General features: G+C 34.5%; 1 protein-coding gene across 1 annotated transcript in view; it reads right to left on the bottom strand.

Annotated features, from left to right (window-relative positions):
- Positions 1–25,475, bottom strand: part of LOC145673431 (pickpocket protein 28-like) — a 74,533-nt gene that overhangs the window by 32,726 nt on the left and 16,332 nt on the right. Inside the window, exons 2-3 of the mRNA XM_081743131.1 lie at positions 15,034–15,161; positions 1,940–2,048 (exon numbers count right to left, since the gene is read on the bottom strand). Coding sequence (XP_081599257.1) covers positions 1,940–2,048; positions 15,034–15,161 — 237 coding nt within the window. The remainder of the gene's footprint in view (positions 1–1,939; positions 2,049–15,033; positions 15,162–25,475) is intronic.

The raw sequence follows: 25,475 nt of genomic DNA, 5'->3' as shown, positions 1-25,475 counted from the left end.
TTTTGATTTACTCGATTGGTTAATGTCTGAATTTTAGCCTCAAGCACTCAATTTGCATCTATTTGACTTGATTCGAGATATGATATTTCTTTGGTCAGAGCATCAGATCGTCGATTCAATTTATCTTAAGGCAACTGAAGAACTTTTCCATCTACGTTCAATCAAGCATTCACCTGTTTTTGGTAATTATCGACTATATTCAGCAACTCACGAACTTCCATCCTAATTTTGTTCATGTTAATATTTACAATAACAACCTTTTTTGTTGTTGCATGTGACCAAAAGTATTATCCTAAAACTCATAAAACATAATTTCGCAAAATATCCAGAAAATAATTTACACAATATATTTGTTCATTTTGGACAAAATAACATCTTAATGCAAACCTTATATAATGTGTCCCCAAAATGAATAATGTATCACGATGAATTTAAAATGTTTCTTCCCCATCGATATACCAAACATATGACAGGGAAAATACTAAATGAGATAATTAAAGATGGGTTATTTATTAAATGTATTGGATTGAAAGATGATAATTCAACTTTAGAATTTCGTATTAATAAAAATAAACAATTTTAAGGACTTTCTATGTATTAAATAAGTAATGATATATGGCAATTAACAGGAAAATGATATTAGTCTTAAAAATTGTTAATTTACAACATGTATAGAAAGGTAAATCGTACGAGATAACATTATAGAAATTGATTAAAATAAAATATACTGATGAGAGACTGTTAGTTCATGTAGATGGAAAATTTAAGACTCTATTAACATTAGAAACGGTTTATGTGTTGTGACTGCTTAACAAATCTCTTAAGTGGATATCGTTTCTATCAATTTTTTTTGAAAATGAACGTATAAAAATGAACAAATTAATTTCCTAACAGAAAAGCGAGTTGTTAGTGTGGAATCTCAAAAAATATTCATATTAATAATTTTAATGTTATTGTGAAAGGTGATTCAAGATAACAGAACTGGTATTCGAAATTAATATATATTTGTTCACATTAAACTGACAATGGACTGAGTTTAAAAAAAACATTATTTTCAATTTAGAACGAAGTTAATAAAAGATTCCATTATCAAGATATACACTTATAATTATCATGTAATTAGTTATGTAAAATTAAGATTTTTGTTTTTAAAAGCCATAAAAACAGAAATAATAGACCTTCTAATTTTTATCCTTAAATTTATGCAACACATTCAGGAAATTTCGATTTTAATCTTATATTGATTGCCGCTTGAAATTTTAAATTCGTTCCACAAATAGATGAGACGTGATAAATAAACAATTTTGGAATTTTTTACGGGATTGTTTTTGAAATTTCGAAAAAAACTCTTGCCTGTTATAAAACTCTTGGAACTTTATAATGATTATACTAGTATTTTTATTTTTAAAATTCCGCTATAAATAGGGAAAATATTTAACTTTTTGTAATTTTATATTAAGAGATAGACCACCATCAATAAGAGAATGAAATTCGCGTTTCAATAAGCTTTAGAAGTTCTTTCAATTTAGAAAATTGATCCATAACTAACCATTGCAGGGTATATGATCATCATTGAATAATATGTGTTCGTCGTGTTTTTAAGATATATCTCATCACAAGTAGTCACAACGGAAAAACTTGATTGATCTTGGAAAGAACAAAATATTAGTTTCCTACTCATAAGGTAGATTTTGAAAAGTCGTTGAATGTTAACGACGAAAATTCTTCCTGTTCAAATGTCTTAATGGAATCAAATATATAAATAATCATGGAACTATACTTCCGTTTCAATGTTACGCTTTTATGAAAATGACGTCGATCTTGCTAAAAGAACCAAAGAAAAAGAAAGAGATGAGTAGGACTAAGATAACTGAAAAAATCAGAATATGTATTGGGATGCCCACTACTACCACTAAATCAGTCAAATAAAGAGTATTACTTGTACTGTATTCTTCGGTTTTAGATGAAATCTTATCGAAGCGTAACACACTGTATTTAAGTAGTTGCACTGCGCTGGTTCCTCCAATTCCGTTCCATTAGTGTCTCGCCTGAAAGACAAATAATAATAAACTTTAATATTTAATAACCCAAGTGATATCATATTATTAAAATCTTAATCACACTAATGTTATATTTGTTGATTGATTGAGATTTCAATAATCCAAATTATAGTTGAACCCCTCTCGTCTGCCCTCGGTTGGTTCGCCACTCCGGTTGACCGAACCGTGCTCGAGCCGAACTTTGTCCCGACTTGTGGGTGAAATCACCCCATTGTCGTTTACTGCCGTCGCGGCATTGTTGTTTATTTGCTATTACTGTATATCCACTTCAGTGTTTTGTCATGTCTTGTATAGTTTCTTTCGTTGTACGTGTTTCCTGTAATGTACTGCGCAGTTTTTAGTGCTTATTGTTCGCTGAATTTTACTTTAGAGAACAATAAAATCTTTTGTGAGCTCATAGTTTGCTTATTTTACTGTAAGTCCGCTTTTCTTCTAATTTTCTGAAAATCCGACCTTTTACGCGTTCCGACCATAGCTGCAGTACCAAAGGTAACAGATTAACCCGTAATAGGGCGCATGGTGTACAAAGCTCTGGAGCAAATACTTTTAGTATTGTATGAGACACATTGCGGTACCCCCGCCGCTCACCTCCCACCCTATCTACCCCCACTACCCCTCTACCTGAGAGAGAACCAGTTTGACGCTCAGCTCTGGCTAGGTTAGACGTTTTAGGAAGCAGTGTTGTCTATTGTTGAGATTTTGTGCGGACACTTGTACGCCGCGCGCCCTACACCGGCATTGTTTTTACAAACTTTTTACTTACTTGTTTTAGTGAAATCGTCTTGTTTTGCGTTTCATATCGCCATGTGTTGTGTGGTTGTAATGTATTATAATTTGAATCTGTAAATAAACCTATTACTTTGTAGAATTTTGTGGTAAAGATATTTTGGCTACATTGGAAAATGAAGAAAGAAATCGTTTGCTTTCTTTACTTGATAGCGTTAAGAAAGAAATCCAAGAAGAAAGAAATGCTGAGCCTGGTATAGAGACTTTGCATAGACATTTGTTTGCAAATAACGAAGATGATAGTAGAAGTAATGAACCTGCTCAAGAAGATGTCATCGAACGGGAAGGATCTGATCAGTCCGAAGATGAATTGGAACACAGTGATCACGATACGGAGTCAGAAATGTCTGCTAATGAAGAAACTGCAATAGAAGATGATAGTGATGGAATAGTAAACCGGAATGTGTTAATTGGAAAAGATAAGGAAACTGAATGGAATACTCACATGAACGATGCTAATTTACGTGGAAGAGTGCGAAGACAAAATATCATTCAAGCGGAAAGAATAATAGTGCGTCGTCCTACACCAAAAGGTGAAGCTTTGGCAACGAAAACCCCATACGGAACTTGGAAGCTAGTTTTTCCTGACTCGCTTATTGACGAAATTGTTGAGTACACCAATGTTTGGATACAGACAAATAGAGCAAATTATACTCGTGAAAGGGACGCTAAAGTGACTGACCGATTAGAAATCCATGCTGTTATGGGTTTATTTCTTGCCGGTGTGCTGCGGTCCTTGCATACACGTATGGAAGATCTATGGGCAAACGATGGACTAGGAATTGAGTACTTTCGTTCCACAATGTCAGTCAAACGTTCCATTTTATATTCATTTCTTGTAATAAGTTTTCCTAACTTTTAGTTTTTTTACCTGTAACTGTTTAAAATGATAAGTTTAATTAAATTTTGTTTAAAAAAATTGTCAAATTTGAAATTTTTAACATATAAATTGTTAAAAAACGACTTAGGACTGAAAAATTACAGTAAATATGTATTTAGAGACCAAATAAATGTATGTGGTACTTTGTACGCCACGCGCCCTATTACGTAACTTTTGCTTATGTGCCCTATTAAGGGTTAAAGGGGTTCTACCATAATTATTGGGTTAGTACGATTGAAATGTCCATTTTGGCATATTGTAGTATGGGATTTATGGTGGGTTCAAGGCTAAACCATCAGTGCGGATCGTTACAGTTCTGAAATCCTTGAAATACTCCGTAAACCTGTGCCTCAAATATCAATCAATAGTCAATAGCAATGGTGTCTACATGCCCAATACGCCGCTCAAAGAACAGTACAGAGTACCCAAGAATGCAGCATGAAACCATTCATCACCTACTGACTGTATTCCTTTGATATCTTCCTAATCGAGTATAATCTCTTTACGACACTTCGATCATTTCTTGGGAGGGAAGGTCTTCCTTGAGGAACAAGCGCTTCAACATGCAGTTAAAAAGTTGTTAGCATCCCAGTCTCCAGATTTCTTTTGCCACAGAATCCAATTATTGGCTGAGCGATTATAAAAGTATGAGACTACAACCGAGACTATTTCACTCACCACCTGTTGATTTTTTTTAAAGGAGGGAGGCTTTTGAAAGTAAGGCTCGTCATCAGTTATTTCAATGGCACCAATCAGTCCAATGAAACCGCTCTTCGTGTTCAGCACTGATTCCGCCGAGATTTCGAGGGAAAAATTCAAGTTGTGAGTGCAAAACGTGTAATTTTAATAACACGTTGCATCCCATGATTTTAAAACTGCACCATGGAACTAACAATAGCTTCATAATTTTCAGCCTTTACATTTCCAACAAACCCGAAACATACCAATTTAAATGATAGCCAAGCTAATTTCTCTATCTAAGTCAAATAGGGTTTAAAGATGGTTCAAATATGTTAAACAATGGAAAATGTTGTATTACTAATTGCCAATCATATCAATGATCACTTAACATACCACAATATGACACTGCATAGTTATTTTCTGAACACCCGGTACAAGAAGGTCAGACATGCTAGGTGACGATATTAAAACTTACTCATATCAAGAGGTTTCTTTATATTGTCTATGATTTCTTTATATTGACTATGCTCAAGCCCGAAAATGAGCATGGGGAGCGGGAGCATGAGGTGTGCTTAGTATGTGTTAGGCATGTTTACCACAAATGTAGAAACCAGCACCTTGATGAGCCCTGAAATGCATGTGGTTATGAAAACGGTAACCGTTTGCTTTCTTTTAAGACCATTAATGAGCTTATTATCCATATTTTATTAGATAGACCCGTATTTAGTAGCATTTGAGTAGTGGCACACAATGGTAGCCGCTTTGACAACATCTCCTGTCTGAGATCTCATTGAGTTCCAGCATTTTATTCCAAAAACCTTAATTCAGAGGCCAGAGAGATTTTTAGTATTTCTATTGCAAATAAAATCATTTTTCGTGATTCCTACTTATTACTCGGGGTTAAGCGGTCAAAATTCCCAAAGAATTTAGGCCCTAATCGAAATTTAAAGAAAGGAGATTTCACATATTTATTAAACACAGATTAAAACCAAAATTAAGTAGGAGCATAGCCCGTAATATAGTATTGTGATCCTGAATCGCGTAGTACTTTGAACGACAGCAGTTGGAGGCATGACACAAAGAACGTGTACGATCGAAAGTACTGGATATTTAATTTGCAGAAAGATATGCTGGAGCACTGTGATAATGATGAAAATTCTCACAGAAGCACTTATCAAATTTACTAATATTTTTGAAGAGAAAAGGGATGGATTAGAATGTTTTATGGTTTTGTTAACGATTGCAAGTGTAGCTATGCAAACCTATCAAACATAATATGTTCCAGGAGAAAGTATCCCTTATTCCAACTTTTGAGTTTCATCATAAAACAAAAACAAGCGAGACAGCAATGAATTGGCTAAATATATGGAGTACGAAATGGGTATAGGAATCCAGCATAATGGACGAAATGGAAAATAATCCTTTGGAAGGTATAATTTTGACGGATACCATACAAAGCTCAACGCTGTCTTTGAGTTCACGGGGTGTTACTGACACTGCTGTAAACTTTGTTACGAAATAACGGTAGTGCCGTAGTTGATAATGCGCATGAAGAAAGTATAACACATTTGAAGAAAGGTATGAACATATTTAACTCCGACGTGAATATTTAAGAAAATTCTTCAGATGAATTTGTATGAGATTTGGGAGTGCTCTTGGGATAATGAAGTACGCACAGATGTAGAGTTGGAAAAGTTTCCCAAACAACATTGCACTGATGCAAGTAACTTTTTTATTCCTAAGAGTTGCTACAGCGGAGGACGTACGGAAGTCTTGATTGTACGTAACTTGTGCGGACGATGAAAATATTTTATATGACGATATTACATCGTTATACTCTTATGTCATGGCAAGTAAATCTCTTCCGGTGGGACCACCTAAAATACATAAGGGGCCCGACTTCCCAGATGAGGGAAGTATTCATGGGATTGTAAAATGTTGCGTATTGGCCCCGAAACAACTTTTCTTCCCGTTCTCCTGTATGTTGCGCAAGGTAGTTTAATATTCGGGCTTTGCAGATCATGTACGAAAGATGAAACTGTTTTTAATTGCACAAGTAGCGAATCTGATCGTGCATTGAGTGGAACTTTCTGTTCACCAAAGCTTCAACGTGCTCTTGAAGACCGTTATAAAATCGTCAAATCATGAAATTTAGGTATTCGAACATAGGTTCTAAACATCGGAATTCCCCTAGTTTATTCCGGGAGTATGTGAATACGTTTCCTCAAATGAACGAGAAACCTCAAGGTATCCTACCTGCTGCAAAACTGAAGAAGACAAGCAAAAATATATTGACGATTATTATACTCATGAAGGCATAAAATTAAATAAAACATAAGCTCGAACCCTGGATTTAGACAATGCGCGAAGTTGCACCTTAATTCCTCTTCCGGTAAATGGGGATAACATAGAGATATGACGCAGTGTGTGATTGTTGATAGTAGGGCAGAATTTCATAAGTATCTTACAACACCCATATATGAGGTACATTGTGTTATTCAAGTTGGTGACGAACATTTTATTCTCACATATAAAGACCTGGAAACTGAGAATGTACCTCTGGAATTTTTCAACGTCATACTTGCTGGGATTATTGCCTCATGGGCCATCCTACAATCCAATCTGACGATGTTATTTACTGTGACACTGACAGTATCATGCACATACAAAAATAAGAAACCTCCGTTAAAGCTTACAAAAAAGTTGTTTGATCTGACTGATGAAATAGAAGAAGGGTGGGAGTTTGTATCATTCATTGGATTGGGGCCGAAAAAGTATAGTAAGAAGTTAATAAATGCCTCTGGGGAATTTCGATCAAACACAAAATTAGGGGTATTACACTAAATTTACAACTTCTCAAACTTTGAGAGCTTCTATTGATTAGTGACTGTAGAAATTAATTCAGCAAACATGGAAAATCCACATAGTATTGGGCGGAAACAGGAATACTCTTCACGTAAAGACTAAAACCCATCAAGAAGTAAACAACGAAACGTATTGACGACATTATGACAGAGCTATACCAAAGACACGAAGTTTACCTCATGGTTATGTACAATAATTTTAGCCTGAAGTATAAGTGATAATGTGTGGGTATAAACCAATAAATTTAATTTATTCTTAATTTATTCTTAGTTTATTTACTTCATCGTTATTTGTTCGCTTCTTGTAGAAGCTCATAAGTACACTCTATGAGTGTGAACATTTTAATTATTTGTTCGATTGCTTCCATAGAAAACTCATAAGAACACTTAGTGTGAGGCATTAAATATTTCGTTTTCTGTGTAAACTCTTTGTTATTTTTTTGGTTCGTATGCATAGTATAGTTAAGTGTGTTTGAAGGTGCGAGTGTATGTATGTATATAAAGTAATGCATTTGTTGTATGTATTCATTTTCAAAAAAGATGTTAAAGTTTCAACAGTCCTACCATTTTAATTGCTGGTCTTTCACGTGCAAATAAAAATCTGTTTTGTAAATAATTTATTAAATGAATGTGATCAAATTTTTACTATGAGATTTAATGAAATTGGTGTTACGGTACCTTAATACCAAACTTGGAAGCAAGTGCACAAATCCGATTCGTAGAAGGTATTCGAAATATGAATAATTTTGAAATGCAACAAAATTCATTATTAATATTAGATAATTTAATGTTTGAAACGAATGTCGATGTTGAAAACTTATTTAAAACATATACACACCATAAAAATTAACTGTAATATTCCTTGTACAAAATTCATTTCCGAAAGGAAAACATGCACATGATATAAGTTTAACTGCACATTATAATATAGTGTTTAAGAATCCGGGTGATGAATTACAAATACAATGTTTGCGTAGACAAATTATGCCACGTTATAGAAAACAAGTTGTGAATGTGTTCGCAGATGTAATACATGAACCTCATACTTATTTATAATTTGATTTAACTCTGGAAACAAATGAAGCATTAGGATTGAGTATAAATATTTTTCCTGGTGAAACATTGCATGTATATGCAAATGTAACACAGTAATTCTGTAGTTTACGTTTAGTTTAGTTAAAGATGTTGAAGGTGAAACAACAAATTGATACTCTCCGTGGTTTGTACAAATGTAAAAGTGAAAAGCGAAAACAAATTATACAACATACATAGGGTGATTTAATACTAGTATTTCACAATTTGCTAAAAATACAATAAAAGAAAACAATTCCTTAAATTTGCATCAGAAGTAACGTTTCATAGATATAAAAAGATGTTGCGTGCTTTATCCGCACATCGCACAGCACTTAAGAAGAAAAAGAAAATGTTATTAGAAGTTGGTGCCTCTTTACATTAATACTGTTACCATTACTTGCCGCAGTAGCAAGTAGTTTACTTGGAAGGTAATTATGTCAGAATTTCGTAAAAATATTTTAGTTCCTGAAAATGCAATGCAACAAATGCTTCTAATACGAAATCTATAAATACGCATCAATAGCGTTTAGAGGAGGAAATGAATAGTATCTTAAAACGTAATGGTGTTAGCATTGTTGAAAAACGGAAATTGTGTCACCAAGCATTACATCAGTATTTAAATTATACTTCATCAGTTTCACAAAATCCGATTACATTACCGATTATTGAAAAAGATGTTGAAGAAAAAGTATCTAAAGAAAATAATTCTATTTTACCCTTTGTATCGTAAATTTTAAAATCAGTACCGCAAGCACATCGAAAGAAAACAGATCTATTGTTAAACAGTTGACAAGTTCAAATAAATTTCATTAGGATCAATGGAGAATTGTACGTATTCAAGGAAAAACAATACCAGGATTTAATAAATCTTACGTACACTTAAATATTCAAGAAATCCAATACGTATTTATGATTTTAAAATTTTATTAGATGATCTTAATGAACCGCCTGAATTTATTTATCACCTACAGTAAAACCACATATTAAAGTAAAAAATCAAGAAGTCTTTCAGTAGTAACAATATGTTTAAAACTGAAAAAATAAAAAGTGTGAAAATAGTGAAATTGTCATAACTATATTATGATTATACGAACCCTGCTTCTTTATCATGTATTAAAACATTACAACACAAAACAAAATTATCAAAAAAGAAAATGAAAGATTGGTTACCATCTCAAAATGCATATACATTACATACAGCAGCACGTCAAGTGAACGTAAACAATATTATGTTAGTGTATCCAATGAAACATTACAAATGAATTTAGCAAATATGCAAAATATTGCAAAGTATAATAAAAATTATAAATATATGTTGCATAGATATTTTTCACGGTACACATATTGTGTTCCCTTAAAAACAAAAACAGGTTCTGAAAAGGCAAAAGCAATCAGAAAAATTTAAAAATAATTAAAATACCCGTGATTAATGTTATGCATAGATATGTTGCATAGATTATTTTTCACGGTACACGTATTGTGTTCCCTTAAAAACAAAAACAGGCTCTGAAAAGGCAAAAGCAATCAGAAAAAAATAAAAATAATTAAAATTCCCGTGATTAATGTATCGTGGCGGACATAAGTCTTTGACCAGGTAATGACGACTGCTTTTGAAACAAATGCAGAGTATGAGAATTGAACCTGTCATATTGTAGTTTCGTGTAGAGAAGAAACAAATTTTTGAACTAAAAGTTTAAGAAGAACTCAAGTTATTAATATAAATTTGCCGATGATTATTCACTTATATCATCAAAAAAGAAATAAGAAAGACGTTTTGAATCGAAGAAATATAACATGCAAACAATTCATGAATACAAAAGAGTCATCCCTAAGGCCTAGCATGAGTCATAAATTTGTCTGAAATATCATTGTGGAATTGCTTCTAAGTTCTTTTAATTGCTTTATATTTGTATGTATATTGTGTTGAAATATCAATATAACATACATAATCCAATGTCTTTTACCTAAAGAAATGGCGTGACTATGTATCGTGATGAAGACAAATGTTATTTAGTTTCTGTTAAGGCATCCTAAGTTTCGATTTTCGTATTGTCCAGTAGCTGACACCTCCTATTCCCCCTTTTTTCATTCCAAAGTATATCTTATAAGGTAATTCATCCTTATAGAGGGCCAAAATTTTTTTCAATTTTCTTAACATCAGTATGCTTATTTGCGTTGGAATAGGAGGTAATATCGAGGTCCCAAATATTCAGTAATAATAATAATAACACTGTTCAACAAATTTTGATCGAAAGTATGTAAATTCTTTGAAATTGCGATTTTTACATTCATTTAAGCATAATATGAAAGGAAGTGATAATAGAAAAATTTTCTTAGCTCAGGTTGTAAAAAAAACGCCCTTGTACAACAGTAGCTGTATATATACAAATGTATTAATATTTATAGAACATTTAAGCAAAAACCTTGTAAATACCTACATTTCACTTTTTTATCTATTTCACTGTGATGTGATAAGCTGGAGAGTTAAGAAGTACCCTAACCTATAGCTTTCTATAACCTTGTACTTCCTTTTTCAAAATTGCGCAAATACCAGTTTCACAGCGATACAGAAAATAAAGTAACCGTGGTCAAGTTAAACATTAACAATTCCGTAATAAAAATCAGTATTAACATCAAAACATGAAAAATATGTACAAATACCTTTTTGTGCAAGAACTACACTGCAATGTAGACAAAAGTTTCAAGTGATCCCATGTACAGGATTATGTTTATTTTATTTTGAGCGTCTTCGCTTGGCTTGCCTTTTGTAGGTTACATCTGGAGCATCCCTTGCAATAGTCCAACAGTAGTCGGCCAATATGTTAGAACTCCACTTTCCCTCATATCTCTTCTCCATGCAATATCTTGATGGAAACGCTCACCATGTTAGTCACTTACTGCTCCACAATCTTCGGGAAAGAAGTCGATGTGAATGAAGAAAGTGGAGTTTCAGAGACATATTGCAACCACGATTTTCGTAGCACAATAACAAGTTTGCTACCAGTTGTTTGTAATTTGTTGCTCGGTGTCTTCCCAAGAACTGCGAACAAACATTCTTCAAGCTTTCCCACGCAGCTTTCTCCTCACCTTGGAGAATTTCGACGAACTTGTGATCTTTGAATAGTTGCCTAATCTGTGGCCCTATGAAAACACCCTCTTCAACTTTGGCATCACTTAATCGAGGGAATTGTCCTCTTAGGTACTTATAGGCCTCATTCTCTTGGTTCATGCTCTTAACAAAACTTTTCATAAGACCTAATTTAATATGTAGAGGGGAAAGCAAAATTCGGTTACGATCTACCAGTGGTTCATGCTGCACATTTTTCACTCCCGGCTGAAGAGTTTCTCTGGTACTCCAACCACTTTTGCGGTAATGAGATCCGCGATCTCTACTGTTCCATTCACATATAAAGCAACAATACTTTGTATACCCTAACTGCATACCTAGCAACAGTGCTATTACTTTAAGGTCACCACAAATGAGCCACTGAAAATCGTAATATTTAATGGGTTGAAGTAAACATTTCAAGTTTTCATAAGATTCCTTCATATGAACTGCGTAACCTACAGGAATTGAAGGAAGTTCATTTGCAATATGTAAAAGCACTGCCTTTAAATTCACCTTGGACGAATCTCTAAAGAGCCTTCACTCCGTAGGTTCGTAATTAATTTTAAGTGCCCTCATGAGACCATTTACATCTGTACATGCCACAAGTGTGTCTTCCATAGTAAAAAATGAAGTGAACATCTTCTCCCTATTCCGATATACTGAAATATTTACTTTTTCCTGCAATAAACTCCATTGCTTTAAGCGTGACGCTAAAATTTCGGCTTTGCTTTTCGAGAGGTCCAAGTCTCTGATTAGATCACTTAGTTCCTCTTGAGTAAGTCTATGTGGTTCACATGGAGGTTCTTCTACAACAAACTTAGGGTCCTTCGAAGTACTTGATTCAGGAGCTTCAATTTTTTGATCATCATCAGAAAAAAGATCGTATTCTTTAGGTGGGTCAGGAACAGGTAGTCCTTCTCCATGTGGAACAGGGCGCATTGCAGAAGGAATGTTAGGATAGATCAAGGCCCACTTCTTCTTCGTGGAAATTCCCTTCTTGACGGAAGGAACCATACAAAAATAACAGTCTCTGATGTGGTCGCTTGGCTCCCTCCAAATCATGGGCACTGCAAAAGGCATTGAGCGCCCCTTCCCATTAATCCAATTTCTTAGATTGCTGGCACAAGTGTTACACACAATGTGGGGTGCCCAATATTTATCTTGGTTTCCAATTTTACAATCAAAGTAATATTGATAGGCTTTTCTTATTAGTGGTGTTATAGTCTGCTTTTGTGAGGAAGATGTCACTTCCCCAGACACGTAGCAGAAGCTATCTGCACTGTTTACACAATTTCGCGGCATTTTTGTTTATTGAAATCCTCAAAATGTCACTTGAAATAGTTCCGACAACTATTTAAAAATATACATTCGAAATACCAGTATTTTTGCGTACTTGTAGTTGTATTTTTATGTCCTGCACTACACAAACGTCACACCCAAAACGCTGATAACTGCACTAAACCTGTCTTTTCTAACAATAGCAGAACACTACTGAGATAAGGAACACAATGAAACCAAGCGTTCATATAGTTTCTCCAGTGTTGCCAGATCAGTGTAATATTTTACCCCAAACGAAGCGAATATATTTATTTTTAAAGCGTTATTATTAGACATGCCTGTAAAACGAAAAGTAGAGCTAATATTCGAAAATAGCTTTCAAATTCGTGATCAGCACCACAAAATCAATAAAAATTAGCTGATTTTGTTCAATTTACATTTTCGTTGTTGAACAGTGTAATAATAATAATAATAATAATAATAATAATAATAATAATAATAATAATAATAATAATAATAATAATAGTTTTAGTTGCCCTAATATTTGGTAAAACTTACTTAAACGTAGGGACTTCGGAGAAGAGGTTCCGTACCTTCACGATCCACCTCTGCAACTACCCAAATTTAAACGAAACCTTTCCACTAAAGTTTTATGTAGAAAGTATTCTACTCTACGTTTTAAGGAAAATAACTGTAATACAAATAAGTGAATATCATTGAATAGTAAGGCATATAAACTAAGTTGTAGAATATGCAGATGTAATTATATAAGCTTTACTACAAAAATATATACACAGACCATAATTCAGTGAGCTCACAAATACAAAGTATCAAAATAACGTATAAGATTCAGTCTAGACAGCAATTGTTACTTAAGGAGTGTTATGCTATTTCGAGAATCGAGATAAGATTAGAAATGTTTACGATACTTTATGCCTCGTCTCGATTCTCATGTCCAAAGCGAGATGATAACTTGAGTTAGCCTTGTCCCGTCTCGAATGTGAAATGTTAATTCTCATATTATTTTTTTTGTTTTAGAAACGAGATGAGAAATTCCTCTTCTCGTGGGCAACATTAAACAAAACCGAAATATTTTTTCCTAATGTCACTTCCTGTTTGTAATGGTATGACCTGGGTGATAATTAGCTACTAGCTTTTAATCTTCTACGAGATAATAATAATTATTATTAGTTTATTATTATTACTATTATTATTCCTGAAGATTAGATAGGATAGTTCAAGTATTGAAACATCCGAGTATTTAAGTATCTGAATATAATAAAACGTATGTCATCGCTGATCAATCGCCATCAAAAATCGTTAAGAAAAAATTGCCCGGATGGATTCGAACCAAGAACCTCGAGCTTACTGGTCAAGCGCCTTCAGCACTGAACCGAACGTGGTAAACGATTCGTTTTAGGCTGGTTACGTTAGGTTTTTGCCTTCACTTGCAAAGTTGTTTATATTTCTTCGATTCGAAACGTCTTTCGTATTTCGTTTATGATGATATAAGTCAATAATCTTCGGCAAAGTTTATATTAATATCTTGAGTTGTTCTTAAACCTTTGGTTCACATGTTTGTTTCTTCTCCACACCAAACTACAGATATGACAGATTCAATTCTCATTCTCTGCATTTGTTTCAAAGCAGTCACCATTATCTGGTCAAAGACTTATGTCCGCCACGATACAAAGTGATTTAGGTACAGAATTTTATAATCGTCAGGTAAAATGTTTATTGACAGAATGTGAAATTAATTATTACAGTGTACATTCTGAAATTAAATATGCATTAGCAGAACGATTTATAAGAGCATTAAAATTAAAATTGTATCGTTCTTTTACTGCTAAAAATACATATCGTTATATATATGTTTTAGATGAAGTTGTAAAAAATTATAATCACACTTATCATAGTAATATTAACATATATGAGTCCACTGAAAACTTTCATTTCGATAACGTGCAAAGCATATCACATAACCATCGGGAATCCATTTCACAATGCAATATTTAATACAGTTCACATAATTGCCTACTGTGTGTTATTATATGCCTACCAATAAGTTTATTATACCCTATTCTTCAATACATACAAGAACAAAAGATTTTATGATTCCCCATTGTTTATAACAAAAGGTTTTATGACCCCTATTGTTAATAACAATACAAAACAAAAGCATATGGGATTCTCCATGGGATAAATACGGATAGCTCTCTACTGAAGATTATTGCAAATATAAAACTTCCAATACAATAGGAGAACTATCAGAAGATGACATTAAAGATATATCATACTTACGTTGGTGGTAGATATCTAGCTACTTTCAAGTTGAACGAGTAGCAAAGTCCCATCTCTGTCATCACTTCTTGGATTGTGTCGTTAATTTTCACCATTGCAATACTGCTACCCACTATTTTCTGAAGCAGCTATAAAAACACATTAATACACATAAATATAGTAAATAGATTCTATATAATATATGCGAGGGCAATCTTTTAACTTTCACTAGAGGAGAACATGAGATGACGAACACTGTTGTTTCAACATCATCCTCCTCCTCATACGATAGACAAACTCTTCCGTTCAATCACTGTGTAATAGCGATCTTGGAAACATATCGATAGCAATTGAAGAGTGCGCCGAATGTGAACTACATGATTTAATTCGATTGCTCCGGGCAAAAAGGGTGTAATACAACAACAACTTATTGTTGAATGAGTAAGGATTACGGCGTGAACTTGTAAGTGATGGCTGTGTATATGACTTCTGCAGAGTTTAAAGGAAATATATCGTATACAATCGAAGCGCCTGCCAAGTGTCAACTACATTATTTAATACAATTGCTACGGGCAGAAAGGCGTAATGCAGCTGCAACTAATCGTTAAGTGAATAAGAATTACGGCAGGAACATATAAAGTATGACTGTGAGCACACCTGCTACAGAGTTCAAAGAAGGACTTAGTGATGTGTACAGTGGGCCACAGAAACTCTTGAAGTACAAAGTCCGTGAGAAGGGCAACCCAACTAACGCCTGCTACAAGATTAATTACGCATGGTAGAGTAGTTAGAACAGCAGCATGAAGTTGCCACATTTGTTAAAAGAACAAATCGTAAAGAGCGTTTTTGTGCAGGAATGACGAGAAACGCTGGCTGACAAAATGACAAGGGAGTTTTTGGATACTTGTACTCACACTAAACAGCTCAATACCAGAAAAAATATACGCACACCAGAGGCACCGATGAGTAGATAACAGTCATGGGACTTAAATTATCTTATAATTAACTCAAATTAGGTATTATATAACCAAGGTAACTTACTTCAAATGACTATACATATATGCATATGAAATAATCTGCGGTATATATATTAGTTTATTTTTTAAAAATAAACACAAAACCTTGCTCAGAGTTTAAAAACAATTAACAGTAGTCCTACCTGCAAATGGATTGATCATTTATTGGAAGAACACAGCTTCTAATGAAAATTTTGGGAGTCTAACAGGGTCTGAGCTCCTAGGTTCCGGCGCCACTGATTGATACGTAATGTTACTTCGAAAGAAGAACTTCTCTGATTTCATTATTCGTTAAATAATTTTTGAAAATGCTAAATATTGTTATGCAGTAATTTATTTGCAAATATTAAAAATGCAAAATTCGATAACACTGAAACGAGTTGGAGAACTTACCTGTATTAAGCGTATTTCTCCTTCGGTTGCAAATTTAACTGAGGGTTCGTGATTTGTTTAATATTTCTGCAAATTTATACATTGAGAAACAAGGAGAAAAGAGGAAAATATAGTGTCAATAAACAACAATTTAAAAATTCAAGAAATTAACGGATAATATCAAATATAGAACCATTAACAGAATTAACTCTTTAACTCGTTTCCTCCATTCATTTCCCTTCCTTTATTTTCAGGATTACATCATCACTGAATTTCTGCAGTGGAGATTATCATTCATTTAGCAGCATCCAACTGGAGCTCAGCCTTGTAAATGAAACATTTTAAAAAGGATAAACTGCAAAGGCGGGAATCGAACCCGGGCCGCTAGATTAGAAAACTACAACTCTAACCACTCATCTGTAGCGTTACGTCTCTCGGCTCGTCTAAATAAAGAGTCTTTTCTGTTCGCTCAGAACAGTAGCTTGTTAATTGTCAGATTGATTGGTAAAACAGAAGAATATGTAATTGACTCGGAGGATATTATATCACTGTATTCACTAAATTATCAACATTACAGATTTTTTAAAAACAAAATACAAAACTCCTTTATTTTGAATTAAATACGGCACGTCTATTATACTCGTAAACAAATTAAATACAAATCAATTGCTGCGTAGTATTTATGGTTAAATGGTCAAGCTGCTTAACCAGTAATCTGTAGTCGAATCGAATCGGATCCACGAACGGCCAGTACTTTTTATTTGCTTTAGAATTTTTGGTGGCAATTGATCGGCGATGACACACGTTTCATTTTCTTCTGATATTTGAATACTCGGATGTTTCAATACTTGAACTATCAAATCTTCAGCAATAATAATAGTAATCATAATAATTATTATTATCTCATAGAAGATTAAAAGTTAGGAGCCCATTATCGCTCAGGGCATAACATTACAACCAGAAATGTAACATTTGGCAAGAATATTTTGGTTTTGTTTAGTGTTGCTCATGAGAAGAAGAATTTCTCATATCTTTTCTGAAACAAAATAAACAAAATTAAGACGAGAGTAACTTTTTTACATTTAGGACGAGACAAAGCTAATTCAAATTATCGTCTCGCTTTGGAGATGGAAATCGAGACGGGACGAAAACTATCGTAAACATTTTTTTTATCTCGATTCTCGAAATAGTGTATGTCCATTCCTTAAAAAAATTGCTTTGTAGACTGAATCTTATACGCTATTTTGTTATTTTGTATTTCGGAGCTCATTGAATTTATTATGGTCTGTGTAGGTATTTTTGTAGCAAAGCTTTTATAATTATTTCTGCATATCCTAAAAGTTAGTTTATTATATGCCTTACTGTTCAATGATATTCAGTTATTTTTATTACAGATATTTTCCCCAAACGTACAGCAGAATACTTTCTAAATGACCCCTTGGTTTAAAATTTTGGTAGTTACAAAGGTGTGTCCTGGAGGTCCACACACCCTCCCGAAATCCCGACTTATCTGTAAGTTTTCCCTAATTTTAGGGCTACTTTAAAAATTTTAATACCATTATTATTATTATTATTATTATTATTATTATTATTATTATTATTATTATTATTATTATTATTATTATTATTATTATTATTAGTGAAAGTTTAAGACCTCAATATTACGTGCTATTGCAATGTAAATAAGCGTACTGAAGTTGATAAGAAACGAAAAAGAAATAATAAGAGATAGTGATAAAGAAAGGATAAGAGCGATTAGTGTCCGAAACGAAACGAGAGTTGAGAAAGACAGTGACACTTCCTGGACAATATTCATATCGAAACTTCAGATGCCTAAAAACAAATTAAGTAGGATTTGTCTTCACGATACATAGTAACTCGCTTTCCTTGTCTAAAAGTCTTTGGATCATGTATGCGATATATTGATGTTTTAACAAAATATACATACTAATATAAGAGAATAGTCCCTATTTACAAATTTTGGTTGAACGTATATATGGAATGTGTTCGGAATGACGAACAAAAATACTTTTTCTAGCTGTAGGAGTAATAGTGGAAGACGTTCGGAATAATTGGTCGGAAACAATATCGTTTGAGACACATTTATGACTCATATTATGCTTTAAGCATGGCCCTTAGAAGTCGTATTCATGAATTATTTGCTAAACACATTACGTTTTCCACCGTCTCCACACTAACTTCTAAGACCGAAAGAAATTGAGTGTTTTTCATTTTATTACACATCAGAAGTATGAATATTATAGTTCATAAAAGGAACTTACCGCAGCGAGAATCGAATCCGGGATTCCTGAATAATGAAACGAATGCTCACGCCATTACGCTAAGACTGCTCTTTTCAGAAAGAGTCAAAAATCACTTGTTTGTGGAGCAAATTGCACACGTTTACAATAACGACGAAAGACACTGATTTCTGTCATGATAAAATACTATAGTCGAGAGACTTCAAATTTAAATTAAAAAACAAAAATAGACATATAGTGCCTCAGACCACTTTCTTTTCTGATTCACCGAAAGTATATCCGTAACTTGTGTTTATTATACTTAATAATACACGTTTTAAGCTATTTCCAGTAACTTTAAACGACAGGGTCACGAACACAAATACATCTAGGACATTTGCGATTTCAAAGGATTTCATCGGGAATTGAACATGGGACCGCGAGTACTGAACAATCTTAGGCAGTGATGGCGTGGGTCAATGAAAGCTTGACCCTCCACGAACCGTGACCCACTCTGTCCCATCACCCACCATGACCCACTCGAACTCACCAACCACCATGACCCACTCGGACGAACCACCCACAATGACCCACTCTGACCCATTACCCACCGACCCGCTCTGACCCACCACCTACCAAAATATACCCTTATCAACTGTGACACATGATACCGAGACTCTTCTCTACTGACTAAAGAGTTTACACTTGTAATAATAAAACTAGGTTGTGAAATTCTAACTAATCGGAGTTTGATTTTTTACTATCACTCGCTCAAACACCGGTCTGTTACAATAACGGTGGATCTGATCTTTACGATATAAAATGGTAAAGTGTTTATCATGGGCCACATTTCGATGAATTGCAATTAAATTATCATGTTATAATTATTTCCTTGTTGAATTATCGATACTTTTCAGTGGAAAAACGCATGAAATTTGAAAGTCCCAAATGAAAGTAAGTAGACCAACGTACAGTCCAAACTTAAAATTTCCGTGTAATTAAGCATACATTACAAATTTTATGTCCATTTTTCTCACAACTTTATTGCTTGATTGCTGTGCACTAAGCGCCCCATATAATTAACATAACCTTCAGCATTTATTATAGTAGAAAGCGCATGGTTTCTGTTTCTCAATTTGTTTGTGAATTTGTTTCTCAACTTATATCAATCATTTTCAATTATTTTTACAAACCAACACACTACCAATTTTGCATATATAGAAAGTGCCGCCCCTCGCTCATAAAGAAGAATTAAAAAAAATGCTATGAGACGTTGTGTTCATTTTGAATAGAGAGTTAATATACTGAATTTCAGCTCTGTAAATTTAACGACTTGTGAGAGACTCTTTATTTCACAATAATTCGGATTTCAACTACCCCCTTGGGATATTATTATAATGAAAGTGGTATGATAACATCCCAGTTTGGATTAAGGCCTAACTTTATACCAAAAGTCATTTCAATTGACTTTGCAATTTACCCGTGATGATCAGGCACACAGAGTTAAATCCATTTTTTATATAATAATTTATATATTATAGTGATTAAAAAGGTTTTCTGTAGTTAACTCCTCTAGAAACTCACAGGCTGTGTGTGTTGAAAGCCAAGTAGTAGTATAAGTCATATTGCTATTATTCCAATTACAAATATCAATGTCCAAAAATGTCTGAAGTTCTTTTTTCAGTTACAAGGATAAGGCAGATTTTGTAAGTGAACTTCGGGGCCATTTTTTTTGGAGTTGGTAGTGCACATTCAAAGAATTAATATTGCAAATTGGGAGAACGCAATGGCCAAAAATAACAGAGAAAAACCGTTTTAAAGTTTTCCACTCGCTGCATATATTGTACGACACACAAATATACGAAGTGTCGGCATGGCAAAGTGATTAAAATCTTTGACTTATGAGTAAAGGGTTTCGGGTTCTATTCCTGTTCGAGTCTTACATCTTTTTTTGCTTCCACCAATGAAGTAGCCATTTGTAATTATAAGTAAAATATTAATTCACTATATGTTTATAATCAATAAAACAATCGAAATTTTCAAATCACTTGTAAAATCTTTCAATGTTCCGTGTTAACTATAGTAGGAACAAAATTTAATCTATTCGGTAAATATTATTGTTACCTCAGTCATTGTGTAAAAATGTTCTTGACACCTCGTTTTTACATCTGTAGACAGTGTGCGAATTAAAGGGGACTTAGGAGGAAATATCCTTTGGTTATAGCAACATCCAGTATTAGCAAAGGGTATTTCCCCCTCAACTCCTTTGTAATTCGCAAACTGTCAACACATGTAGACACGAAGCGTCAAAAACATTTATTACACAACGACTGTCTAACCAGTGGCGTACTTAAGGGGACGCTTCCGGCTTAACCCCCTCGAAATGTTATTTACTATATTAAATAAATGAAAAATCCTGGAGAATTTTCACATTTTCAGCACTAAAGTTGTCATAGCCCTCTCCCCCAAAATAAATTCTTAAATACGCCACTGGTCGTAACCATAATATTACTCGTAATATCGATACCAACTGCTGTCAATCTTCGTGGCCGAGACTACTAGCACAACTGGTTGGTAATTATAATTACTTTTGGTGTGGATTCAAAGAAACTTTTCCTCCTCCTCAGAGAAACTCCTCAGACGTCCTCAGAGAAACTTTTTTAATTCTTATATTTTATTTTTTATTAAGTTTCCCTAACATGATTTCCATTAAAATGTGATAAATAATACTCAAAAATTTTTTACTTACGTTACGCGTGCAGTTTTGCTACATGAATCCATAGTATAGGTAGTAATAGTAGCAGTAGCAACAACGGGTCAGATGCCTGCAGGGCTTGCTTTTCCCAGCTTGGCTGCCTTGATGTTAATTTAACTCAGCTGCTTCTTCAATTTTCTTCTTCTTTAATTCCAACAAAGTGACAATTTTCTTCTATTACTATAACACACAATACATAGACTAGAAGGTTTGGACAATTGCAAACTGCAACCAATCAGAAATGTGTATTTAGTTCCTATGGCTAGGGTCGAGTGTGAAATAAAAATATACTGTTCAGAAGATACTGTCTACAATGCAGTAAGTAGAGTGGGTCGGTAGATAAGAGTCGGTCGGTGGATCGCAGTGAGTCATGATGGTTCGCAGTGCATCATGGTGGGCACAGTGGGTCATGGTGGGTGGTGTGTCGCAATGGGTCACATGCTGTTGACTCTCGAGCCACTGATCCACTCAGAAAACTCGACTCACTGACGCACCGGCCCGCTCTAACTCTGATCTGAGGGTGAGGCACTTGGTTCGTTCCCAAGGCAAGTAAGCTAGAAGTGGAACATTGTGCTCGTGGGTTTTCTCGGGACACTCCAATTTCTTCCCATTTTCTCCTTCCACTAATTTGCCCATCATAATTCACTTGCTTTAATCATGGTCTCCCTTAACATACCGGCATAATCGTGGGACATTAAACGCAAAGATCACGAAATATCAAAAGTGCTAATAACAGTATGTCAGAAGTGCTTAAATGTAATGAAGAATTGCAACGAAACTTTGTGTAGGGACAATACGCAAAAACGAAACGAATATTTGTGTTTTTTTTCTTATTTTCTGCGGAAAAACTGTTTTAGAGGGCAAAAACCCCTGCCCAAAATTGTGAAAGTTGATGCACTAAAGGCAAGAAGTAGTGGACTGAAGTGAATGTTATTGTGCACAGATATTGTATACGTAAAATGAGGCAATATGTGTTTCGGATTTTCCTCAAAAAATGACCTTCCAAACCTGTGATTAGGAATTACTGTATTATCTAAAGTGCTAGTAAGTATACGTCAGAAGTGCTGAAGAAATGGAGGATTCCAACGAAACTTTTGTAGGGATAATACGCAAAAATAAGCAAACATATGTTTTTAACTTGTGAGGAGAAACAGTGTTGGGGCCAAAGTCTCTTTCGCAAGAAGTAAATATTATCGTAGAAGTACGGGAAGGTGTTGATCGAAGGTATTGAAATTGTGTGTAGATATTGTATATGTAAAATAAGTCAATTCGTGTTTCCCAATTGTTCCTATGTAATCTATTTCGTAAATATATTGATATCACGAGATATAGTTATCGCAGTCGTTGTGTAAAAACAGTATTGACGCTTCATGCCTACATCTGTTGACAGTGAAAATTACAAGGGGGATGAGAAGGAAATCCTCTTTGGTAATATTGGATGTTACTATAACCAAAGGAGATTGCCCCTTATTCCACTTCTATTAAGCGGCGAAAATCTGTCTCCAATATTGGGGGGACGGGTAAGACCGTTCCCATATTTTTTAAAGCGATATTCAAAATATTTATGATGTTGAAAAACAATACTGTGGAGGATTAGGGGAGCAGAGTTGTCTCCAAAATTGGGAGGCGGGCACATTTGAGGCTTATTCTGGGGGATATCAATTTCATCTCATTTTCCTTTATGGCAATCGGACACAATTCATCACATTTCTCCCCCAAAACATTTCAAATTGGATTATTGGGGCAAAATCCGTCAGTTCCAAGATTGGAGGGGACATGTCCTCCTCATCCCCCGTGCCATTTGTGCCAGCGCTTGTAATACACTGTCAACAGATCTAGACACGAAACATAAGAACATTCTTTACGCAACGATTGTGCTAACTATAACTCGTGATATCAACATATTTACGAAATAGATTATATTTTGATGCCAGTTACCATGAAATATTGAAAGATTTTACAACTGATTTGAATATTTCCATTGTTTTAATTCATTATAAACACATGGAGAATTAACATTCTACTTGTAGCTACAAGTGGCTACTTTATTGGTTGAAGCAGAAAAACAAAAAATGTTGAAACCGGCGGGAAACGAACCCGTAACCCTTGGAACGTGAGTCATAAATGCTTCTGACTCTGCACTTAACAAATTTACGCAACGTACGACAAATGCAGCGGGTCGAAAATTTTAAGACTCTTTTTCTCTGCTATATTAGGTCATTGCGTTCTCTCAGTTTGCAATATAAACATTTTAAATGTTCACAATCATCTTGCAAAAAAGGCCCCGACGTTAATTTACCAAAGTCTACTTTCTCCTTGTAAGTGAAAAAAGAACTTGAGGCATGTTTGCATATTGATATTTGTAACTGCAATAATAGCAAGATACGGAGATACTTCGGTGAATCAGAAAAGAAAGTGGTCTGAGGCAATATATGTCTATTTTTTGTTTTTTTAATTTAAATTTGAAGTCTCTCGACTATAGTATTTTATCATGACAGAAATCAGTGTGTTTGGTCGTTATCGTAAACGTGTGCAATTTGCTCCATAATGGAGTGATTTTTGACTCTTCCTTAACAGAGCAGTCTTAGCGTAGTAGCGTCAGCATTCGTTTCATGATTCAGGGATCCCGGGTTCGATTCTCGCTGCCGTAAATTATTTTTATGAACTATAATATTCATACTTCTGATGTGTAATAAAATGAAAAACATTCAATTTCTTTCGGTCTTACAAGTTAAAGTGAAGACTGCTTTCTTCACAGTAGAAATACTAGCAAGCTGACGTCACATGTCTGTCTACAACCTTGATTTGTACTGTGGTTGTAAAGTAACGTTTTTAGCGAACAATTCATGAATATGACCCCTAAGGGCCATGCTTATTGCCTAGTATGAGTCATAAATGTGTCTGAAACGATATTGTTTCCGACCAATTATTCCGAACGTCTTCCACTATTACTCCTACTGTTACAAATAATATTTTCGTTCGCCATTCCCAACACGTTCCATATATCTGTTCAACCAAAATTTGTAAATAGGAACTATTCTTTCTTATATTGGTATGTATATTTTGTTTATATACATCAATAAACATCAATATATCGCATTCATAATCCAGTCTTTTATCCAAAGAAAACGTGTTACTATGTATCGTGGTGGAGACAAATCCTGCTTAATTTGTTTTTAGGCATCTGAAGTTTCGCTATTAATATTGACCAGGAGCTGACACCGTCTTTCTCAACTTTCGTTTCGTTTCGGACACTAATCGTTCTTATCCTTTCTCTATCAACCCTCAACTTTCTGACAATCAGAAGCAAATGTTTTATTCTGTTATAGAGGAGTATACGGATTGTTTTTGTTGGTCAGAGGATGCTTTTGGAGTATCCAAGGGTTACGTACAGGAAATTAAAATGCTAGATGACGTCCCAGTTCACACCAATCAGTTGCCAATTCCCTTCAACTTAAGAGAAGTTAAAAAACAGGTTGATACTCTGCTCAAATAAGGGGTCATTAGGAGGTGTGTATCTAGTTATAATTCACCCATTCTTCTCGTGAAAAAGAAGTCTGGATCTTTCAGATTTGTTTTGGACGCCAGAGGCAAAGTTATTAGAGCTGCTATGACGAACAGAAAAAAGTAAAAAACAATACTAGTCAGGTTCATTCTTTACACTGTCTGTTTGTAGTGAGTCGTCAAGAACGGTCGAGAAACTAGGTTGCGATAATGTAATCGAAGCACCAACAACAGGCTTACGTGAGTCATGTTTCACGACAGCCTTCCCTTTACCTGTGTTTGTTTTGATTTTCTTGTGTGTTGACAAGGCAATCTTACCTGCTTTTTCAGTTATATAAACCGTTCTCACAGGCTTGCTGCTTTACGCATATACTGATTCAGATAATGGAGACGGAATGTCGTGAGGTACTGTAGTAGGCGGTATCTGAGAAGCACTCGTGTTGGAATCCTCCTCTATTGCCGAGACACTTATTAACGAGCACTGGTCATTGACATCAGGCACCATGGGCGGATCACCTATATCTTGGGGGGAAGCACTAGTTACTGAATCATGTATCCCGGTATCCGTGGGTTGAT

Source organism: Thermobia domestica, chromosome 16, assembly GCF_964235325.1.
Source record: "Thermobia domestica chromosome 16, izTheDome1.hap1.1, whole genome shotgun sequence".
NCBI classification, from domain to species: domain Eukaryota; kingdom Metazoa; phylum Arthropoda; class Insecta; order Zygentoma; family Lepismatidae; genus Thermobia; species Thermobia domestica.
This window is presented reverse-complemented; position numbering and strand designations above follow the sequence as displayed.